Genomic DNA, 19321 nt, shown 5'->3' on the forward strand with positions numbered 1-19321 from the left:
CCCCGGCTTTGTTTTTGAAGTATGAAACCAATTTGAACGCCTATGTTCAAAACCCTGGTATTCTTCTCTGCTTCTCCTTCAAACCAATCTCTTCAACTAACATGTATTTGATTTTTATTACTGTTGGGCCTATGTTAGCAATGACGTATCAGTGCGTGAATGGACATAGAGTGTGTGTTCTTTGCTACTTCACTTGTATTTCGTATTGCACTCAGAGCAGTACTTAATCTCATGAGTTCCTTATATTTCCAGTTGAAGATGAGCAGCCGTCGACACTATCACCCAAAAAAAAGCAGCGAAATGGAGGCATGCGAAATTCACCCAACTCCTCACCCAAACTGATGAGGTAAGACTGTAAGAAACTCATATCTTCATCTCCTTTCTTTCTTCCTTCCTCCTCTCCTCCCCCCACATCAAAAATAAGGGGAGGGGGTGAAAAAAGAAGATTGTTAGATGGTTTCTGAAAGGCTGAAGTATTTATTCTGTCAGCTTGTCAGCAGTTAATGATAGAGCTGAAAAAAAATTCTGTCATGAAAAACAGTTTGAAAAGCTGTTTGAAAAATACATAGGCTTTAAAGTCTTAGCTGTCACCCTGTCCTGTCCATGTGTAGTTCTTAAACAGCAGTGGCACTAATGATAGCACTAACCAATCAGGGGAACTCATGTGGTTAGTTTGCCTCAGGCAGTTCTCTTTTTGTTGGATTCCCTCTGAGTACTGTTTTCTGTACTTAAGGCCATATGTGAGATGTATCATCACAATCAAAAATGAACCTGAATATTACCTTCCTTTTATCCTGTCGATTGAAATCAAATTTCTGTGAATTGATTTAGACTGATGAAAAAGTCTAATAATATATGTACTTGCCAAAGCAAAGTTAAAAACTAACACATTTTTAGTCAAGCTAAAAGCATATTAATTATGAAATACAGGGATTTTTAAGAGGGTAGTATATACTCTAAAAGTGGGTGATGAAAACAGCATCTTGTTAGTGATATTTTTCCCCTGTTGCTCTGTGTACATTATTTTACAATATAACTTCTTTGTATAACTGTGTAGTTTCCTATCATAGGGCAAATTACCTCTAAGAGATTTGTTAAAACTAGAACTGCAACAAGAAATTGTAATCTGTTAAAATGTTATTTGCATTCTCTCTCACTGTGCTTCACCTTTTACCTTCTGAAGTCAGTTAGAATGGGATCCTGTAGTAGACTTAGAGTTTTCGAGGAAGCTGTTCCTGCTCTGGTTTTGCATATCCTGTGTAGCCAGGCTAGAACCCCAGTCCATAGTTGTATCCATAAATACCATAGCAGAGACTTTCCACTGCGTGTGTGTGTACGCTGTGTGTATACATACAGAAATATGTAAACTTATTTACATATATAAACAGACACATTCGTGCAATTTGAGATTTATGTACTGTGACTGCTCACAGAGGTTAAGTGAAAAAAATTGACATAAATATACAGTTCTTTCCATATATAAAATCACTTATGAATTTTATTATTGGCAATGATTTTGTTCCTTTAACGATTCTGGATACAGCTAGGTGATATTTCTCTTTGTATTTTAGTCACTAGACTGGAATTTTCTTTGGCCAGTTACAGAAGCATCCATATTTGTTTATTGTTTCTGCAATATAGGGCATATTCAGGGATGTAACTTCTACAAATCATCTTCATCTCTGTTTAGACTACAGAACCAAAAGTGAGATTGATTCACAGAGGGAAAATGCACCCAGCTCTGGCTTCTTTTTTTTTCCTATTGACCATCTATTTCTGTTAAATGTATCATTAAAAGTTCTCTGCCTTCCTGTTAGCTCAGCCTTACCCATATGACACTGATTTACATGCTTGTTTACAGTTTATGAGGAAGAATAAAATGAGCATACTGGCAAACTTCTCATTTTTATAGTGCCAGTTGTCATGCTAGCATCGTTTTCAATTTACTTACCTCTGGACAATCCTCTTATCTGGTGCTAATTGTTTTAACTGCTTAAAATTTAAACATGTGGAGATTCCCCCCCTTCACCTTCTCTCAGATTCTAATTTTAGGGAAGTAGAAGTAAAAAGAAAGAGGAGAGAGAGAGAAAGAGCTGAAACGTTTGGAGCTGAACACACTGTCCCTGTTTGCTATGTAAAGTATGCCTCATTTCTTTGATCTTGAGTAATAATAATTCTAGGGAGTTATACTGTTTTCATATGCTTCAAAGCTGTGTCAAAGTTTTGCTGCTTAAGGGTACTTCTTTATTCTATTGGCTCTTGGGTACTGAGATGACAGGTCCTCTGTACTAGGTGCAGGCTTTTTCAAGTCATAGCCTTCAGCAAAACATCAAATTACCAAATACAGGGTAACATACTTCTACACAAATGCCTTTCCTGTAGATATATTATACCATATATATTAAATACTTTAGTGTTACACGGTACATTTTATGTGCAATAGAAAGTGATGGTTTGAGGTAGCCTTAGGGGTACTTTTTTCCACAAGCAGAAAAAGCTAGTGTATACCGTATCAAGTATGGTTTTTACAGGACTTTCTGCCCGAAGGCCTTTGTAAATAAGTAATGATCAACAGATTGGCTGTGGGTTTTTGAAAAGCATGCCTGTGTCAGTTTGCATGATGGGGGAAGATTTTCAAAGTGCAGCCTGCTTTCATTGCCTGCTGAAGAGGGACTGAGGGAGAGTAGTCGTCCTGAGCCTGAGCTGTCTGCTCAGTAGCACATCAGAATTGCTAAACACAGGTTGAGCAGTGAGTGGAGAACTTGCCAGGCTTCCAAATCCAGACATTGTTTTCTTCCTCTTCTCTGTTACTGCTAAATTTATTCTCCAGCCCAGTGTTTGCACCCTCAGCTTCTCTCCAGACCCAACTGTCTCTTCGTTTTACTCTTTATCTACACTGACTTAACTTTGGTTCAAGGTGCTAAAAAAGACAAAGGGGATTGAATCAGAAGAGAGCTATGTTAAGCTTTATTTGTAATGGTCAAACTCTTTTCTCCTCTCTGAAAAACAAAGGTGGACTGTATTACCTGCTATTTTGTATCCTTGTAAATTACAGAAAGTGACAGGTACTTGCTTGCCTGTCCAGAAATCCTTAGTGTATGTCAGCTAGAAGTACCCAAGAGGTAAATCAGCTAAAGCACCGTCATGTCTGTAGCTGATATTTATCTTTGGAAGTTTTTTCCTACATTTAGTTTAAAAGTTCCTTTTTCAAGTGAGCTTTTCCCCTGTCCCACCCACCCAGAAAGGGCTGGCTATTTTGTAAACTTTTTCTCAGCTGTGGTTTTAGATCCAGAGGCTCTAGAAGGAGCCTGGAAGACAAGCAGTCTGGAGCATGAAAACAAAAAATACGTGAAAAATTGATTTATAAATTGAAATCTGAATTGTGACTTTTGAATCATGTTCTGAGCAACCCTACAGTTAAGATAATGTTGGAAATGATGCATAAGTTTTAGATTCCCACAGTGGCAGAGGCATCAGGGAAGCGGGTATTATGCTATGAGACAGAACTTTATGATTTCTGCTATTGCTAGATTAGAACAGAGGATGGAGATGGTACCACAGGATGGAAATGGTATCATGAGGATTCTGTGGGACCTCATGACAAGTGGTCTGACCTGGTCAGAGAGTGCGAATCTTTGAGATTTACTAACACATAAGTAGAAATCTGCATTACCAAATATGATCCAGATAGATAGATTGGAGACATCTTTTTAATGGCATCTTTTTGATGGCTCTAAATTACAATAAATTACTAACTGATATAAATACACAATTGACATACAAATGCTCTGTGTACATCACAGATGGTCTAGACTCACATTTGGGAAATCACTGTTCTAACTGAATGCTGCATCACATCAAATGACATGAGCAGAATCACACTGATGCAGTACTAGAAGAGTCTAATCAATCAGAAACAAATCCTTCAAATTCCAACAATACCCACAAATGCAAATTAACCAGAAAAATACTCAGCATTGTCATGACTGTTTTTACCTGTTTTACATCAGCAAAAGTGTCCCATTAAACCCACAAGAATATGGATACTTTTTAAAAATAACTTAAACTCCAACAGGAAAAATGGATACTCCTCCTGTTAAGATGTGAACACGTGGACATCCTATTACAGTAAAAAGTAAAATTTAAATAGGAAAAGGAAGGAAAGCTGTAACTGAGAGAGTAATCACATGTTGGGTGTCCTTCATGAGGTGGAGAAGAAAGGTAGAACCAATCAATGCCTCTGGTATCATGCAGCAATATCAGTCCCTGTTCATCATCTCAGTTGCAGGTTCTGGTGCGTGTTATTGATGAGCAATCATGTTAACTATGAGGAGGCTATATCGCCTGAATATCAAATAGCAAAGCTAGTTTTAAAAAAATATGTCATTTTGGATTCAGAATGACCAGTAAAAATGTGAAAAGCCCTGGATATGAATCAAAAAAGCCACTTAAATGATTGTTGCTGAGCCTCAAGTCTGTACTTAATGCTTTGGTAGCTGCTACTGCATGAGTGGAATACACTGACTTGAAGGAAATGTCAGCCCAGCTGAGTCAAACTACCTCTTAATGCAAGAACAAATAGCATATGACAGGGCCCAAGGGGCCTGAAGAGCAAACAAATAGTTTGTCCCTGTCCACTCTGGATGTAGTGGTGTAGTTGACATAGGCCTCTAGACAAGTAGCATACTCAGCAAAGGGTCATTATCATTAGTGTCCCTGATCTCGTAAGAATCAGAGGCATCAGAGGACACTGGGTTTTCAGTGTGTTGCCAAGGAGAATTTCGTAAGCCTGAGGATTTTTTTTGATCGAGGATCTAAAATAATTCCCAACCAAACAATAAAACTTGCTCAGAAACTGTCAAGACCCAGCTAAATGACATAGAAAAAAAAGTGAGCTCTTTGGCATACATTTCCAGAAGCCTAATGAGATTATTTATCTGAAGTTGAGGAGGAAACCTCCTGTCTTTTTTCCTGAAGTTGTATATAATATTTTAAGTATATGAACAATGGCTGTGCACATTTCTCTGCTCATCCACCCACTAAGCCACATACACTTAAATGTGCATACACATTTCTGCTAGTGCCACTCAGCATGAATTTGTATTGCCTCTGCCATTGTAGTGCTGCCCTTCCATGAACTGAAACTGTGAGCTTTCTCATAGAAACAAAAAAAAAAGTGATGGCAGATCTAGGGAAAGCGTTTCTCAAGCCAAAACTGGTAAAATAAGTTGACTCTGATCATTTTCCATGACTCCCTTAAACCAGATATGAAGGTAAGGTTTGGAAAAGTGAAAGCCCATTGATTAACCATAATAATGGTATATATTTATGTCCCTCAGCCTTGGAAATTTCCATCTTGGACTCTCAAATTTGTATCCTGACTTTATGCAGTGGTAATATGCAATGATAACCAAGCTGCAACTCAGCAGATATATAACAGCAAAATTCACTTCTTGATTCTGTTTTACAAGTTCACTACAACCAACATGAACAACGAGTAATTCAGTGATCACCATGTTACCTTACACCAGTTTTTAACAATATTATAGAATTAAATTATTTAAATGATAGGGGGTAGTATCTGTTAGCCTATCTGACTCCTGATAGACCAGGGACTGGTAACTTTGGTTTCCTGTTTGATTTGTCTCCCTCCTTTCCATTTCTTTGTTGAACAACTAGCTTTTTGATTTGAAGAATGGTACCCAGGTTTTGAAAAGACTGTAGTGGGTTGATGCTGGCTGATGCCAGACACCCATGAAAGCTGCTGTCTCACTCCCCTCCACAGCTGGACAGGGGAGAGAAAATATAACACAAGGTTCATGGGTTGAGATAATGACTGCAATCCCTCTCAAAACAGACTTGCATTAGAGGTACTAATTGAACTTATTGCTAACAAAGTCAGAGCAGGACAATGACAAGTAAAAACAGACCTTAAAACATCTTCCCCCCACTTCTTCCTCCTTCCCAGGTCTACCTCCTCGCCCCAGAGGTGCAGGGAGATGAGGAATGGGGTTTATGGTCAGTGATCACACGTCGTTTCTCCTGCTGCTCAGGGAGAGGAGTCCTTCCCTGGCTCCAGCATGTGGTCCCTCCCATGGGAGGGTTCCTCATAACTTCTCCAACATGATTCCATTCCACAGGCAGCAGCTCTCTGCAAACTGCTACAATCTGAGTCACTCTTCCACTGAGTGCAGTCCTTCAAGGACAGGCTGCTCCAGCATGAGTCCTCTGTGGGGTCACAGGTCCTACCAGGAAACCTGCTTCAGCATGGGCTCCTCTCTCCATGGGCCTGCAGGTCCCTGTCAGGAGTCTCCTCCAGCATGGGCCTCCTATGGGGTCCCTGCTTCCTCTCAGGCACCCACCTTTTCCAGCGTGGGTCTCTTCCGCAGGCTTCAGGGGGATCTCTGCATCCCCGTGGACCTCCGAGGGCTGCAGGAGGACATCCTGCTTCACCATGATACTCACCATGGCCTGCAGGGGAACCTCAGCTTGGGTGCCTGGAGCATCTCCTGCCCCTCCTTCTCCACTGACCTGGTGTCTGCAGAGCTGTTCCTCTCACATGTTCTCACCCCACTCTTCTCTGGCTGCAATTACATCTGCACAATAACTTTTATTTCCTTCTGCCTAAATATATTATCACAGAGGTGCTACCATCATTTCTAATTGGCCCAGCCTTGGCCAGCAGCACATCTGTCCGGAGCCAAGTGACACTGGATCCACTGGATATGGAGGAAGCTTCTGGCAGCTTCTCACAGAAGCCACCCTGGTAGTCCCCTGGCTACCAAAACCTGACCATGCAAACCCAACACAGTAGTTGTGTTATAAACCATAGGAATAAAGCAGTATCAGGGGTTTTTTGAGGTTACTTGAAATCTTGCACAAGTCTTTTTGGGATAAGAGAGCAGTGTCAGGAAAGGAAAGGAGAATTTTCCAGCAGAAAAAAAAAATATTATTTTTATGAAGTTCAGGGTAAGACAAGATCGACTCAGATCAAGGCAGTGGAAATAAAAAGCTCTTTAGCTATAAACTGGGTTTAAAGAAAGAATTGTATTCTTATAAACATTGACTTGAAAAAGTGATAGCTTTTATCATAAGGTCACACACTTCTTTTAAGTGACAGAAACACTCCTATATTTTATGATGCCACTTAACTGTGGGTTTATTTTTTATAAATGAGAAATTATTTTTTCAGGTACATTCTCCTACCTCTCAAAGATTGCTAGTTCTGCAGCTTCAGTAGATCTAAATGGGAAATATTAAAAACAAAAGACACATGGACTGTGTGTCTTGTGTCCCCCTCATTAAATTGCATGTGCAAAAGTCTAGAAGTTAAGTGTTTCATTACTTTTTTTATGTGAGAGGCTTTGTACTTCAGAAGCATATTCTGATCATGTCCTGAGGTATCAAGATACTTTTAAAAGCAAGATTCTTACAGTAAACAGCCTTATATCAGTGTTCTTAGTAGTCTTGATAAATTAATGTGAGATCTTCAGTAAGGCTTCTGAGAATAATAAAACCAGCAATATCTGGGCAGAGTAAGAGGGAAGAAAGGAGAACTAACACTGTAATTCGGCCCATAAACTGTACAAGACACTGGGTACCAACCTCTGTATTAGATATAGTCTTCTTCCTAGATTTAGGGAAAAGGACAGTATGAGAATCTAGTAATATTAGGATAGCTTCTGAATATAACAATGAAAACATTTAGCAGTAAAATGCAGGTTTTCTTTCTCTTGTCACACTGGGTTTTCTTCTCTAAAGCCTGGTGCATTTGGGCACTGAATCCTTACAAATTTCATTTCTGATTAACCTGTGGAAGGAAAGATCAGTGAGAGAGTGTCATTAGTGTAACACACATAGGCAACAAATTCTCATTACAACTTAATGCCATCCACACAGACTGCAGGGTCACAGGGAATGGCTAATGGTAGCCGACAAATGTTGGGTGTATTAGTCACAAAACATTTGCTGAATTCCATCAGAATGTCGTGACAACCTTCATAGCTAGTCCCAGCGAGCTGCTGGAGTCAGTGGAGTTTTCCTGTGACAAGCCGTCACTCTATCTTAGTTGAGCTTTATAGCACCAGTCAAAGCAGTCAGAGAAGATTGAAGTGACAGAGGCCCACTGAGTAAATAGTGAAACATGCAGCACATCATGAAATATTCAGCCAGGGTGTAAAAGCTCTAAATGCTTTTTCAATTATTAGCACCTGCACTGGCTGCATACATCTAACACTAACAGCATGTTAATTGCCACAATTTGTTAGGGTAGTTGTAGGAGAAATTTCTAAGGCATGAGACATTCTTTAGCGTGTCTTCAATTCCTCTCTTACCTTCAGCAAATGCACTCCTTCCTCCTAAAATTAAGTATCTGTGTGCACACACTTGCTAAGATATACCCACAAACATATAAGTCAGGTAGGAAAACTCAAAATTCCTGAACCACAGGCAAAGTGACTAACGACCCTGAATCTTGTGGAGGAGACTGCTAAACAGTTTTTTGTGCACAAAATCCAGATATATCTACCTGAGAACAGCACAATTTCAGACTCTTAACAAACACAGGTTAAAGAGGAGTTGTGTTTCTCTCAGGTGTGTTTTGCTGTTGACAATAAGAGTTTTATTAGAGGGCAGAATAAAAAGTAGCCAAGACATTGTCTTACTAATGTGTAAAGACTAAGAGATTGCAGTTTATTTTCATGCAAACCCAGGGTCCTCCCTGCTGGTCACACAGTATTCTTGTTCCCAATGCTCAGCACATGGACTAATTCCACTGCAGATCAGGGAGGGTATGTTGCTCTAGTAATCAATTACATATGAATAATAGCAAGAGGGCTAAGACAATGGTGACATAATACAAGGGTATGTTTAACAGTAGTCATTTAGTGAGGCAGCCATTTAGTCCTGAATGGTCTTTTCAGTTCTGTCCATTCCCCATCAGTACCCAAAAGTTTCAGACTCAAAACTCAGATTTTGTGGTAGTTATAAATGTGTGCTAGGGAAGTAGTGCTCTTTAAAATGTAATGTTGACTTCCTTGCAGTAGGTTTTCTGTAAGTGGGATTTATGGTTTTGCTTTAGGCTGTTTTCTTCCAGGCAGGCTTTTTGGGTTTGCAGCTGTATCATGGCATTTAGCATCGTTTTCAAGTTTAATTGCACATAAGTGGCATTATATGCTCTTCAAAACCTTGAAAAGATGGTATTTTGCTCTTCATTTTAAGTCATGCGTATGTAATATCTGCCATAAGAACCAGAGAAGCTATTTTTAAGCTGGAGTTATGGATGAGGGAAATTTAACTTGGATTCCTTTCCTCCCATACAGGCTATACATGTCTTTTCCTGGCCAGAATGACCAAATGCTTTGGTCATTGCAAGTCATGAAAAACAATATCTTAATTAAAACAAATACTAGGGATTTAATTTACAGAAAGTGCTTTTCTTCCTACAATTTGAAGTCTTAAATCAGATGACTTTGTAGCCGTGGAGAACATAATAGCTGCAGCATGAATATAAGCATTTCTACAGTAACCTGCCAGTGTGACTCAAGCACAGCTTGACAAGGCCATCTTCAAGGATGAGGAGGCAGAGAGGCTCTAGAAACATTCAGTCCATGGTTTGGCTGTAAGGGCAATGACTGTAATGCTTTGTGGAATATAAATTTTAATGGGAAGAGGGTGTCCAAATGCCTTAGGCAGATTTGACAGCTTTGGCCTCTCTGTGTGTCTGTCTTAATTAATTTTTAGTATTTGCAAAACAGGTTTGGATCATCAAATTAATGAGGGTGTGTATATCCAAAGTAGTAATACTATTTTATCACTGTTCTGATCAATTCTGTTTTTAAATATATAAGTCAGTGTATCTTCTGATACATTCAGTAACATCTGAGGACAAAGGTGGACCTGTAGCAGAGTTTCCAAGATCCAGAGACATCTTCAGGGATCACTTTACTGAGAACAATGAAAGAACATTGATTAAAGAGAGATTTAAATAGTATCTTAGCCTAGAAGACTTAAATTTAATAAACACACTTATATGTATAACCCCACAGATTGTGAAACAGAATGTGGCTAGTCATATCACAGAGTCCTTCTCAGGCAATAACCCATTATCCTAGAGTAAAAGTAGTACAATAATATTTCTTAGCATGCTTTCATGTTGTGTGTCCCATCCTATTTGCTAGCTTTAAGGTTCCCACTTGCTGTACTCCAAGCAGTAAAGCAGAGAGTCCAAACAGTTTATGATACTGCAAATAAATGCATGTATTGATTTAAAAACCCCAAAAACCTAAAGGGTTTTTTTGGTTTTTTTTAAATCACAATTTGTGACCTAAAGCTTCAACAGGGAGTTATAGCTGATGAATCACATTCTTTGTTCTTCCCTCAGCCTACTTATGTTTAAGCCTAAAATATTCTAATAAACCTTTGGCACAAACTACTTTGAATGTTCCCTGTTAGAATGCAAAGCCCAAAAGAACTATGCTAGGCTTTAAGCCCTCATATTCTAAAAATTGCCTCAAACCTCAAGGCAGCTGACCATAGTTGGATGTCAGATATCCATTACCACCTGCTTTGTTATAACATTCCTTTCAATTTGTATCATTTTTGTGAATCATTTTTGTGACTGGGATTAGAGTATTGCTAAATATTCATTTGTGTTAAAACTTCAGATGATCTATTTAATTTTAAATCTCAGAGCAGAAAGGAAACACTGATTACAAAACTAGAATGTGGCATTTTTTAAGAAGTGATTTATTATAGTTCCTCTGATGAAGGATAAGGGGGAAAGAAAATTCCTTCTTATATGTGCTTGATTTCTGAAAGGAAGAGAAGGTGATTTGACCAGTGAGCTTTGCTTTTGTTTCAGTGCTCCTCTAGAAAAACTCATGAAGAAATGTTTTGTGAAAGTATTAGGGAAAAAACCCTAACCCTGAAACAACAGAAAGAAAAACATTTCTCAGTGGAAACTCCTGAAAATTCCTAATCTTTTGGCAAAGTTTCTTATTTTGAAACACATAGCTAACACATTCCATTAGAAAAAATAGCTGGTATAGAGCACCACTAAATATTGTCTGAACATTAGTACAACCTTCAAATGGAAGTGTGTTCATGGCTGCAGATCTTACTGTACCACCTGCAACTCTGAGCAGATGGAGAATGCCCAATAAGCAGCATCACAGTCAGCTCTCAGACAAAACTACCATGGCTTCATCTTGTGATGGATGGAGGAAGAGAATGCAGAGTCTCAATATTTTTCTAGAAATAAAAAAACCCCAACAATACATCAACCAAGCCCCCCTGACAAACCCCTTTGATGCAGCTTTTTCATCTCTGCTTCCTACAAAAGAGGAAGGATCCACTTATGCAAGGCCTGTCATTAGTCAGCTTGGGGTAGGGTCAGAGACTCCAGGTAGTCCACCAGGGCTTCTCTGCTGCCAGTGGGTTATAGTGAAATCACTGAACTGTATCTCTGGAGAGAATATAAAAACTTTGAAAACACAGTGTTTCTTTTTTCCAGATGAGTCTGACTTATGTCTTTGCTATGCAGGGCCTTGATTGTCTTAAAGCATCAGTAGATTCTGGTTTAAAGGGAACATTGTATTGATAGTTTCTCAACTTTTTTGGAGCAGCTTTCTTTGAAGTTGACCCTGTTTGAGTGAAATGCGTGAGAATTTTCCACTGATTTCAATGGCTCTGTAATCAGTGGCTGTGAAATTACACTAATTGTTCACCCTGACTGAATTCGAGATTATACTGTTCATAGGAATGCAACTGTTGCTTTCATGGTAACTTAGCATACCATATTCAGGGTAAATTAACCTGTATCACACACTACGTTCACAGTCTGCTTCAGCAGATCATGCAGAAGAGAGGGTCTCACCACAGCGTGCTGGTTCAAATGCTTTAAAAGCAGGAAACTTTCCTGTTTTAAGAGTTCAGGCAATATGGGCATTTCTTTAACAGGCTTCAAAAGGCAAACTGCTTTAAAATTTGGATATCTGTTTCAGAGTACTTAGCATATTCTTACATTGCAAATACTTTCTTCTTTGAAATGTCTCAATTCTGTATCGAGATAGTTCAAGCATTCATGACAAAAACCTGAGGTAAAGACTGTGGCTTTCCAGAGAAAGCACTATTAACCTGTGCTAAATAAAAGATTTTAGGGTCAGTTTACCCTGTATCTTGTGAATACAATTTTGCTAATGCTACTGTATAATGCAGTCACTTAGGGGTCTTCACCAGCATCTGAGAGTGTTGGAGTCACTTAGTACTTAGCTTAATGTTTGATTTTAGCATATAAATTAGAGAACTGTATGTGTCTGTGCTTAGATGTAGCTATATAGCTGGAGAGCAAGTTCATAAAAATGTCTTTCATTTGCTTCTCCTTTGAGAAGCCTTGTGCTTTAAAATGTTGCTGCAGAAACACTTAGAGGGTTATCACAGGTAGAGTTGTCAGAGAAAATGGACATTGTTGTTTGGTATTAAAATCATGTATTCCAGATGTGGGCATTTGTTAGTCAGTCTGCTCTAAAATGACATACTGTTGAATCTTTAAAGGGCTTCAGTTTGGGAAAGCAAAATATGATTGGGCAAATTGCTAAAATATTTAAAGTGCAGCCTGTTAAAGCTTTTACTGTGAAGAGCATCACGTCAGAAGTTGTACGTGGTAAAAGCAAGTAATTGGCTTTCCATACTTATGCCAGTCAGTCAGCATGGGGTTCTGTTCCTATCCCTTCTACTTCATTGCAAATGCCTATAGGAACTTTGATATTTGTTTCAGAGGAGTGGAACTGGAAAGAAGAAAACTTACATGGTTGTGATGGTGTCAGAAAACCCAATTTAAAATTAAATTATTATTGGTATAGACAAGTACAGAAAGTTTTTGAAACTGCACCCAAAATTTAAAAATTAACTTCTTTTTTTGATATGCAGCTTTTGTTTAAAAATGTTCTTATTGAAAGCATGTTAAAGTGTAAATACATTTCATTTTTTTACTTTTATCCCTCTTTGTAAACAGCTCTTGGGATATCTTTTCCATCCATAATTCATAGTATTTTCCATTTATGTTGTCCTCAACTTGTTTTTCCCCAGGCATGACCCCTTGTTAATTCCTGGAAATGAGCAGATTGACAATATGGATGCCAATGTGAAAAAATATGACTCTACAGGGATGTTTCATTGGTGTCCAGCCAAAGACATTGAAAAGGTCATTTTGGTAGGTATTGATGATAAGTTGTGTTAAACCATAGAACTGATGTCTAATGGATTAATAAATTAGTCTCTACAATCACGAAATCCAGTGTATTGAAGTCAGGAGCACAGACTGGTGAAACCAAAGCTAGGATTTTTGGTTAAAGAATTCTGATCATTTAAATCTTTATGCACAGTGCAACAATAAAAATTTGTCCAGTATAGGGAATTTTGTTTTCATAAACTGAAATTTGCGTATTTGGTTTAAATCTTTAGAGAATTAAGATTAGAAATACTTAAATCCTTACATACCCCATTTTTCTCTTTACACAAGGCAGTAATGATTCTAACACAGGCAAGTGTTGTTTTGACTTGCCTCTTATTTATTGATGTTTATTCATTATTGTTAACTGATTTTTTATTAATTTTGCTCTCTTAGAACTTCTCTCTCAATTCCCAATATTTCAAGATGCCCAAACAGGCCAGAGCAAGTAGTGCTCCTACTCTATCTCTAGCATGTTGCAGTGACCCCTGTCTATGTGTGTCTTATTTGTTTAACTGGGAAAACCCATCAACTGACTCAAGTAACTAAAAACAATTAGGAGGCCTATCACAGCTTATTTAGAAAGTTTATGCCACTTGTGTTCATTTACTCACACCTAAGAGTAGCAAGTAACTGAGTGCAGATCTCATACGCAAAACTGATTCTATTTGAAGTGAACTCCCTGGTGGATCTTCACTTTGTCGCACTTCATAAAGCTTTTCCCGAGCCTGCTCTCTTAGATTTTCCTGCACTGTGGCATAGCGTAGCCAACGATGGTGACAGCCCAGTTATTCTAGCAATCAGGGGTTAAAAGCTTGTCTCCAGTTCTCCTCAGGGGTTTCTGTAATAACTCTGACATTGCCTGGAATTGCAATATCAGTGTTTAAACAGTCAAGCAAGTAAGTTCCAAATTTCAGAGATGGAACTTTGAGATGGAGTTTGCCTGAACAGCTTTAAATGGTATCATTTATTTGTAATCAGCAAGCAAGAAGGGGTAAAAGTGTAAAACACTTTGTAATAAACAGAGATAGAAATGTGCCTTTGTGCTATGAACACATTTTAGCTGACGAACTACCAGTTGCCCGACTTTGAAAAGTGTTCCTCCAAAAATGGTGCTGGGGAGTGACTGAATCATCATCTCTTGGTTATGCCGTGTTAGTTTTTTCCACTACCAGCCTGTGAATCTTCAAGTCTGTCCAGGTGCTTTCTGCTTCATACATCATCACAAATAAAGACACTGCCAGCAAAATGCTTCCCTACTCCTTTTCAAACTTGCAGTCCACAATTTATGTCTATGTTCATTTCTATGCAAATTTAATGCTGTCCTTAGAGACTGCAGAAGTACAAATTAGTGCATAATTTGACGATGATGGGATTTCCCAGTTTGTCTTCTAATTGATACTTGGTGATGTCCCAGTCAGAAAATAATTCATTTTTCTGCCCAAGGTCTGTTTTGTCTCTGCGACATTTCAGCAGTACCCGGTAGTAAGAAGGGATTTTGCCATATATGGCTACATACAGATTTATGGCTGATTTATGGAGTGACATTTTTCACATACCTGCTTTCAAGACTTGGTCTCCGTCTTGTAAAATCTGAGTATTCCAGATGTATAGGCAGAGGCATGGGACAGCTTACATGCTTCACTTGAGGATTCGCTCATGTCTTCTGCTGTTTGAAGGGCCAAGATGACTCTCTTGGTCAAGATGTATGAAAATCAATATAATTGCCCTGGAGAAATTGAAAGCTCATGCATTTTTTAACTGATGAGAAAACTTCTAATCAGAGTTCCCATTCTTCTGACATAATGAGCATATCTGCTGCATATTCCAGTCTTAATTGCACACCACCATGCTTCTGTAAGATAGAAGAATGGCATATACTATGGATAAGTGAGAGGAAAATTTTGCAGTTCACCACTGTTTTAGTTTTGTTCCTTGGTAAAATTTCTGTGTAATGGTCCCATGTACAATTTCTTGGCAATACATCGATGGATCTCCAGCTACTCGATGGACGACAACAATGTCAAGACTGGCTACAGAAATTAAGCTCATTTTTTCCTTGTGGCATTATTTAATCATCTTGGTGTTTGAATTGCCTGCTCAACTGACCTAAACAATGCTGAAATTAGTGCAAAAATTTGTTCTCTCACTGAGACAAGAAAATAATTCTGGACATCGTTTAAATATTCTCCATGAGACCTGTTTCCTCAGGAAGTCCAATTGGCCTGAAAATTTAGTATTAGTCACAAACTTTCTCTTTGATTTTGTCACTGAGAGAAGCTCTGTGCAGTATAGTGGGCATCCATTGTAAAGCAGAGCAGTGTAGAGCATTCGTGGATTTCTTCTCAGGGTAACAGCAGCTTGTCTTTAAATAAGAGCTTTGACTCTAAGAGGCTGTGGTCCTCAATTCACAAGATCTGAGTAACATCACAAAGCCCTACTAGGAACACTGGACACTCAATATTTTCCTTTTCAAATTGGTCCTGAAAAAAGCCCAGCTAGTGATTTTTCAACTAGGGTGTGATTTTGCATCTATCTTCCATAATCCTTAGCTAAATCCACAGTGCTTTGTAACCAGAGTCACAATCCACATGTATAGAAACTTACACAGGACCAGAATTTGATCCAATACAATGTCTTCCCAAATGCTGAAGGATTTGCGAACAAGAACAAATTTTTTTTTCTGCTGAGCACATTTAATGAAGGATAAATAAGGGTAAAATGAACAGCTGTTACCAAACTACTTCTTTGTGCATGAACAACATTGACAGTTGTATTTTTCCTGGTTTTAAACTCAATATATGATTTAAGATGCCCTTTGTTTCATTTTTCCCTTGTCTTTTTGTTTTGTTTTGTTTTTTATTTTAGACTCGAAGTGAAGCAGCGATGACAGTTTTAAGTGGGCATGTAGTCGTTTGCATATTTGGGGATGTTACATCTGCTTTGATTGGATTAAGAAATTTAGTGATGCCATTACGAGCCAGCAACTTTCACTACCATGAACTCAAGCACATTGTGTTTGTGGGTTCACTTGAATACCTGAGAAGGGAATGGGAGACACTGCATAACTTCCCCAAGGTTTCAATCTTGCCTGTAAGTTCAAAAGCCATATTATTGATACTTTGTTATTTGGGACACCAACTGGACAGATTCATATTGACTTTGATCTTAGGCTTTTTTACTTTTGTCTGCTTATAGGCCTGAGGACTTAGATTTTCACTTTACTGTGTCTGTGAAAACAGAGCCCTGTGAGACCTTATTAGAAGATATTTGCTGCAGTGTTTGGCTCCTCATCATCCTCATCGGATGAATTTCAGCCGCTATCAGATGTATTAGCTGTGTTATGTATTGAACATTCACTGTAGTGCACTGCATGGAGCCGGTTCTGATGTTGTGATTTCCCTGACAGAACGACAGTAGTTATTTATGATATTATTTATGTATTTATACCCACAAAACCTTTGAAAAAAATATTGTTACTCTATCTACTTAATATTTATACATATTCATGTATTTATATGTAAAGACCTCCTGTGGACTGGCCTGCTTTATACGGAACACTGTCATGGCATTTCAGTACAGAGTCCTGTATGGAAGTACAGCAAAACCTGATCCTTTTTAAATCAATGAAAAGCTCCTATTGATTTTAGTAGGCACAACTACTAAAACTGCAAAGGTCCTTTTTCTCCTATGTGTCATTAAGATTCACTCAAATGACCAAAATGTAGAATCAAGAGCTCCAGGACTAAAAAATGAAGCCCTCCAAGCCAGTGATCTTAGGTAATCATAGCTGTAAATGACAAGTGGGAGCCCATGGTATAAGTATGAAAGAGAATGCTCTGCATGTTATATAGTAAAGTTAGTTTAGATATTTTTTTCCAGAAACAAAAATTATGGGTTTACTAGTTTTTAATAACTACATTTCAGCAGTTAAAAATAAATAAATCAATGATGGATGTAACCTTAACTGAATAACTGGGAAAATAGCTATAGAATGAAAGGACTGTCTTTGCTTTTTGATTAATTCAGACTGTAGGTCTTTGTTACTGTAAATGCAGTTTTAGTGTTAGCCCTTGGCATTTTTCTGTAACCTGATCCAACAGATGGTGTCACAAGATTCTCTGCTGTCACAAAAATGGTGTCAATATCAGATTTGGTCAGTTAATATCCTCCTTTTTCTGCCAATTCCTTTTAATTCCAGTCACTGTGAAGGCTAAAGACTAGGGAATCAGAATTAAATTGATAATACTCTTGAACTATCGAGCAGAATAGAATCCTGCTACTGCTTCCAGTATATAATGTGTATCCATTATTATAATATGTTTTTGGAAAGTTTAGATTCTGAATTCTGAAGAGGCATTAAAGAAATGTACACCAGCTTTACTTTCCCCAGTTTACACCAAAATTCAGAATAGCTTTAGATTAATTTTGACCTGAACAGCTTAGACGATGCACCTTTAAAAATACAGAATATTATAAAGGAATTGTATCTCACATAGAAATCAAGGGTGCTGAAGACCACACGGACTTCATTACTTTTTTCCCACTTTTTTTTCCCCAGCCTATCTGGTTCAAAATGGTGATATAAGGTTAAAAATAGCAGCAATTTTCTGATCTAATTATACTAATTAAAAAATGTACTTAAGTTTCTGAGATTATACTTGTAGAAAATTGTGTTAAAGGGAGGCCACTTTCCTACTTCTCTGTGCTTTGGTTGACGAGGTAAAACTTGCTGCTGCTATCTGATGGAGATGTGATTATAGCTGAATACAAAAACATTTGTTCTGGTTTAAAGAAAAAAATTGGAATTTAAAATCTGTATTAAAAGAGGCCTTTAGGCTGCTGAATAAACTCTTAAAACGTAGGCAAATGCCAATTTTAAATATCCTCAGGCAGCCTTAATTCTGTCCCTTTGCATAAAATCATTAGGAGTGAGCCTTTAATTAATTACATTATTGCATATTATTTTTCCCCATAGGACTCCTGCTTCACTTGGTGTGCAGTACAGGCACAAAGAGCAGGATTAAGGTGGCTGGAATAATCGTGTTCTAACTTTTGAGCAGTTTATAATGAAATCGTATCTGTTTGATACACATTGTTTTTCACAAGGTTTCACGCCTCAAATTATTGAAAGTTACATGGAATAATTAAGCTGGCAATCACTGAATAAGAATTGGGCTCTTCCTACACTCTGTGCATTTTAAAATCACTTTTGCTGTGAGTACTCTCAGTGGACTTCAGGAGATATTCACCATTTATGATCAGGAGATGGAAGAGCAGGGTCTTGTCTTGATTTTATGAAAGTCGCTGCGTGACAAGGGGACAGTTATGTCTCCTCATCATTAGGGTCTTTGAGTACCAAACCATGTGAGGCAGCAGAGCAGAATCTAGTTTCCATTAAAAAAAAAAGTGTTTTTCCTGAACCTTGCAGCCCCTGTGATGTAGACTTAATACTCTGTAACTATAGTTGTGGACTGTTGGATGTGAAAAGCATGTGTAATTTTAAACAAAAAGTACCATGTCAAGTGTCATATGTCAGTTTTGTTCACTATGAAAAAAATCCACAGGCTACCACAGCATTTCATTTTAGTGACTGCATTCTCTGATTGAGGATTGTGGAGCAGGGACTGTTGCACAAGTTGTGCCCATTAGGATAAAGTCCTGTTTCTGTTTCAAAGGGTTTAATCACACAGCTTTGAAGCTCAGTGTGTTTTCCTTCTAGAAGCACCAAAAGCGTGCTTCAAAAAGGATTAACCTTTTCTGTGTATTGCTTTAGGTTGAAAAAATAGCTTTATCCTGATTGCATTTCAAATGTGCCGGACACGTAATACTTTCCTGTTTAAATTGCTGTTCTTTTGCCCAAGACCATTGTGACTTGGTAGTAGATAAATAGACATTTAAAACACCCCCCTTTTTATATTCAGAGAGCCAGAGGTTGCCACATGATAGCAACTTAAATCAAGACAATTTCAAGTCACCGATGAGATGTAGAATGCTGGCATTATTCCTGTTTCTTGTTTGTTAGTAATAGCTTGACTGAGTATTGAGACTGAACCTAAAATGCTGCCATCAGCACCAACTACCCTTTAGATT

At 38.1% G+C, this 19321-nt stretch overlaps 1 protein-coding gene across 50 annotated transcripts in view; it reads left to right on the plus strand.

The window, feature by feature from the left end:
* The window catches only part of KCNMA1 (potassium calcium-activated channel subfamily M alpha 1), a 439218-nt gene that overhangs the window by 374071 nt on the left and 45826 nt on the right, over window positions 1-19321 (plus strand). For all 50 annotated transcript variants that reach the window (XM_008642826.2, XM_008642831.2, XM_008642837.2 and 47 more), the window contains 3 exons: window positions 253-346; window positions 13087-13210; window positions 16097-16321. In XM_008642826.2, coding sequence (XP_008641048.1) covers window positions 253-346; window positions 13087-13210; window positions 16097-16321 — 443 coding nt within the window. The remainder of the gene's footprint in view (window positions 1-252; window positions 347-13086; window positions 13211-16096; window positions 16322-19321) is intronic.

Source organism: Corvus brachyrhynchos, unplaced genomic scaffold (assembly GCF_000691975.1).
Source record: "Corvus brachyrhynchos isolate BGI_N302 unplaced genomic scaffold, ASM69197v1 scaffold279, whole genome shotgun sequence".
NCBI classification, from domain to species: Eukaryota; Metazoa; Chordata; class Aves; order Passeriformes; family Corvidae; genus Corvus; species Corvus brachyrhynchos.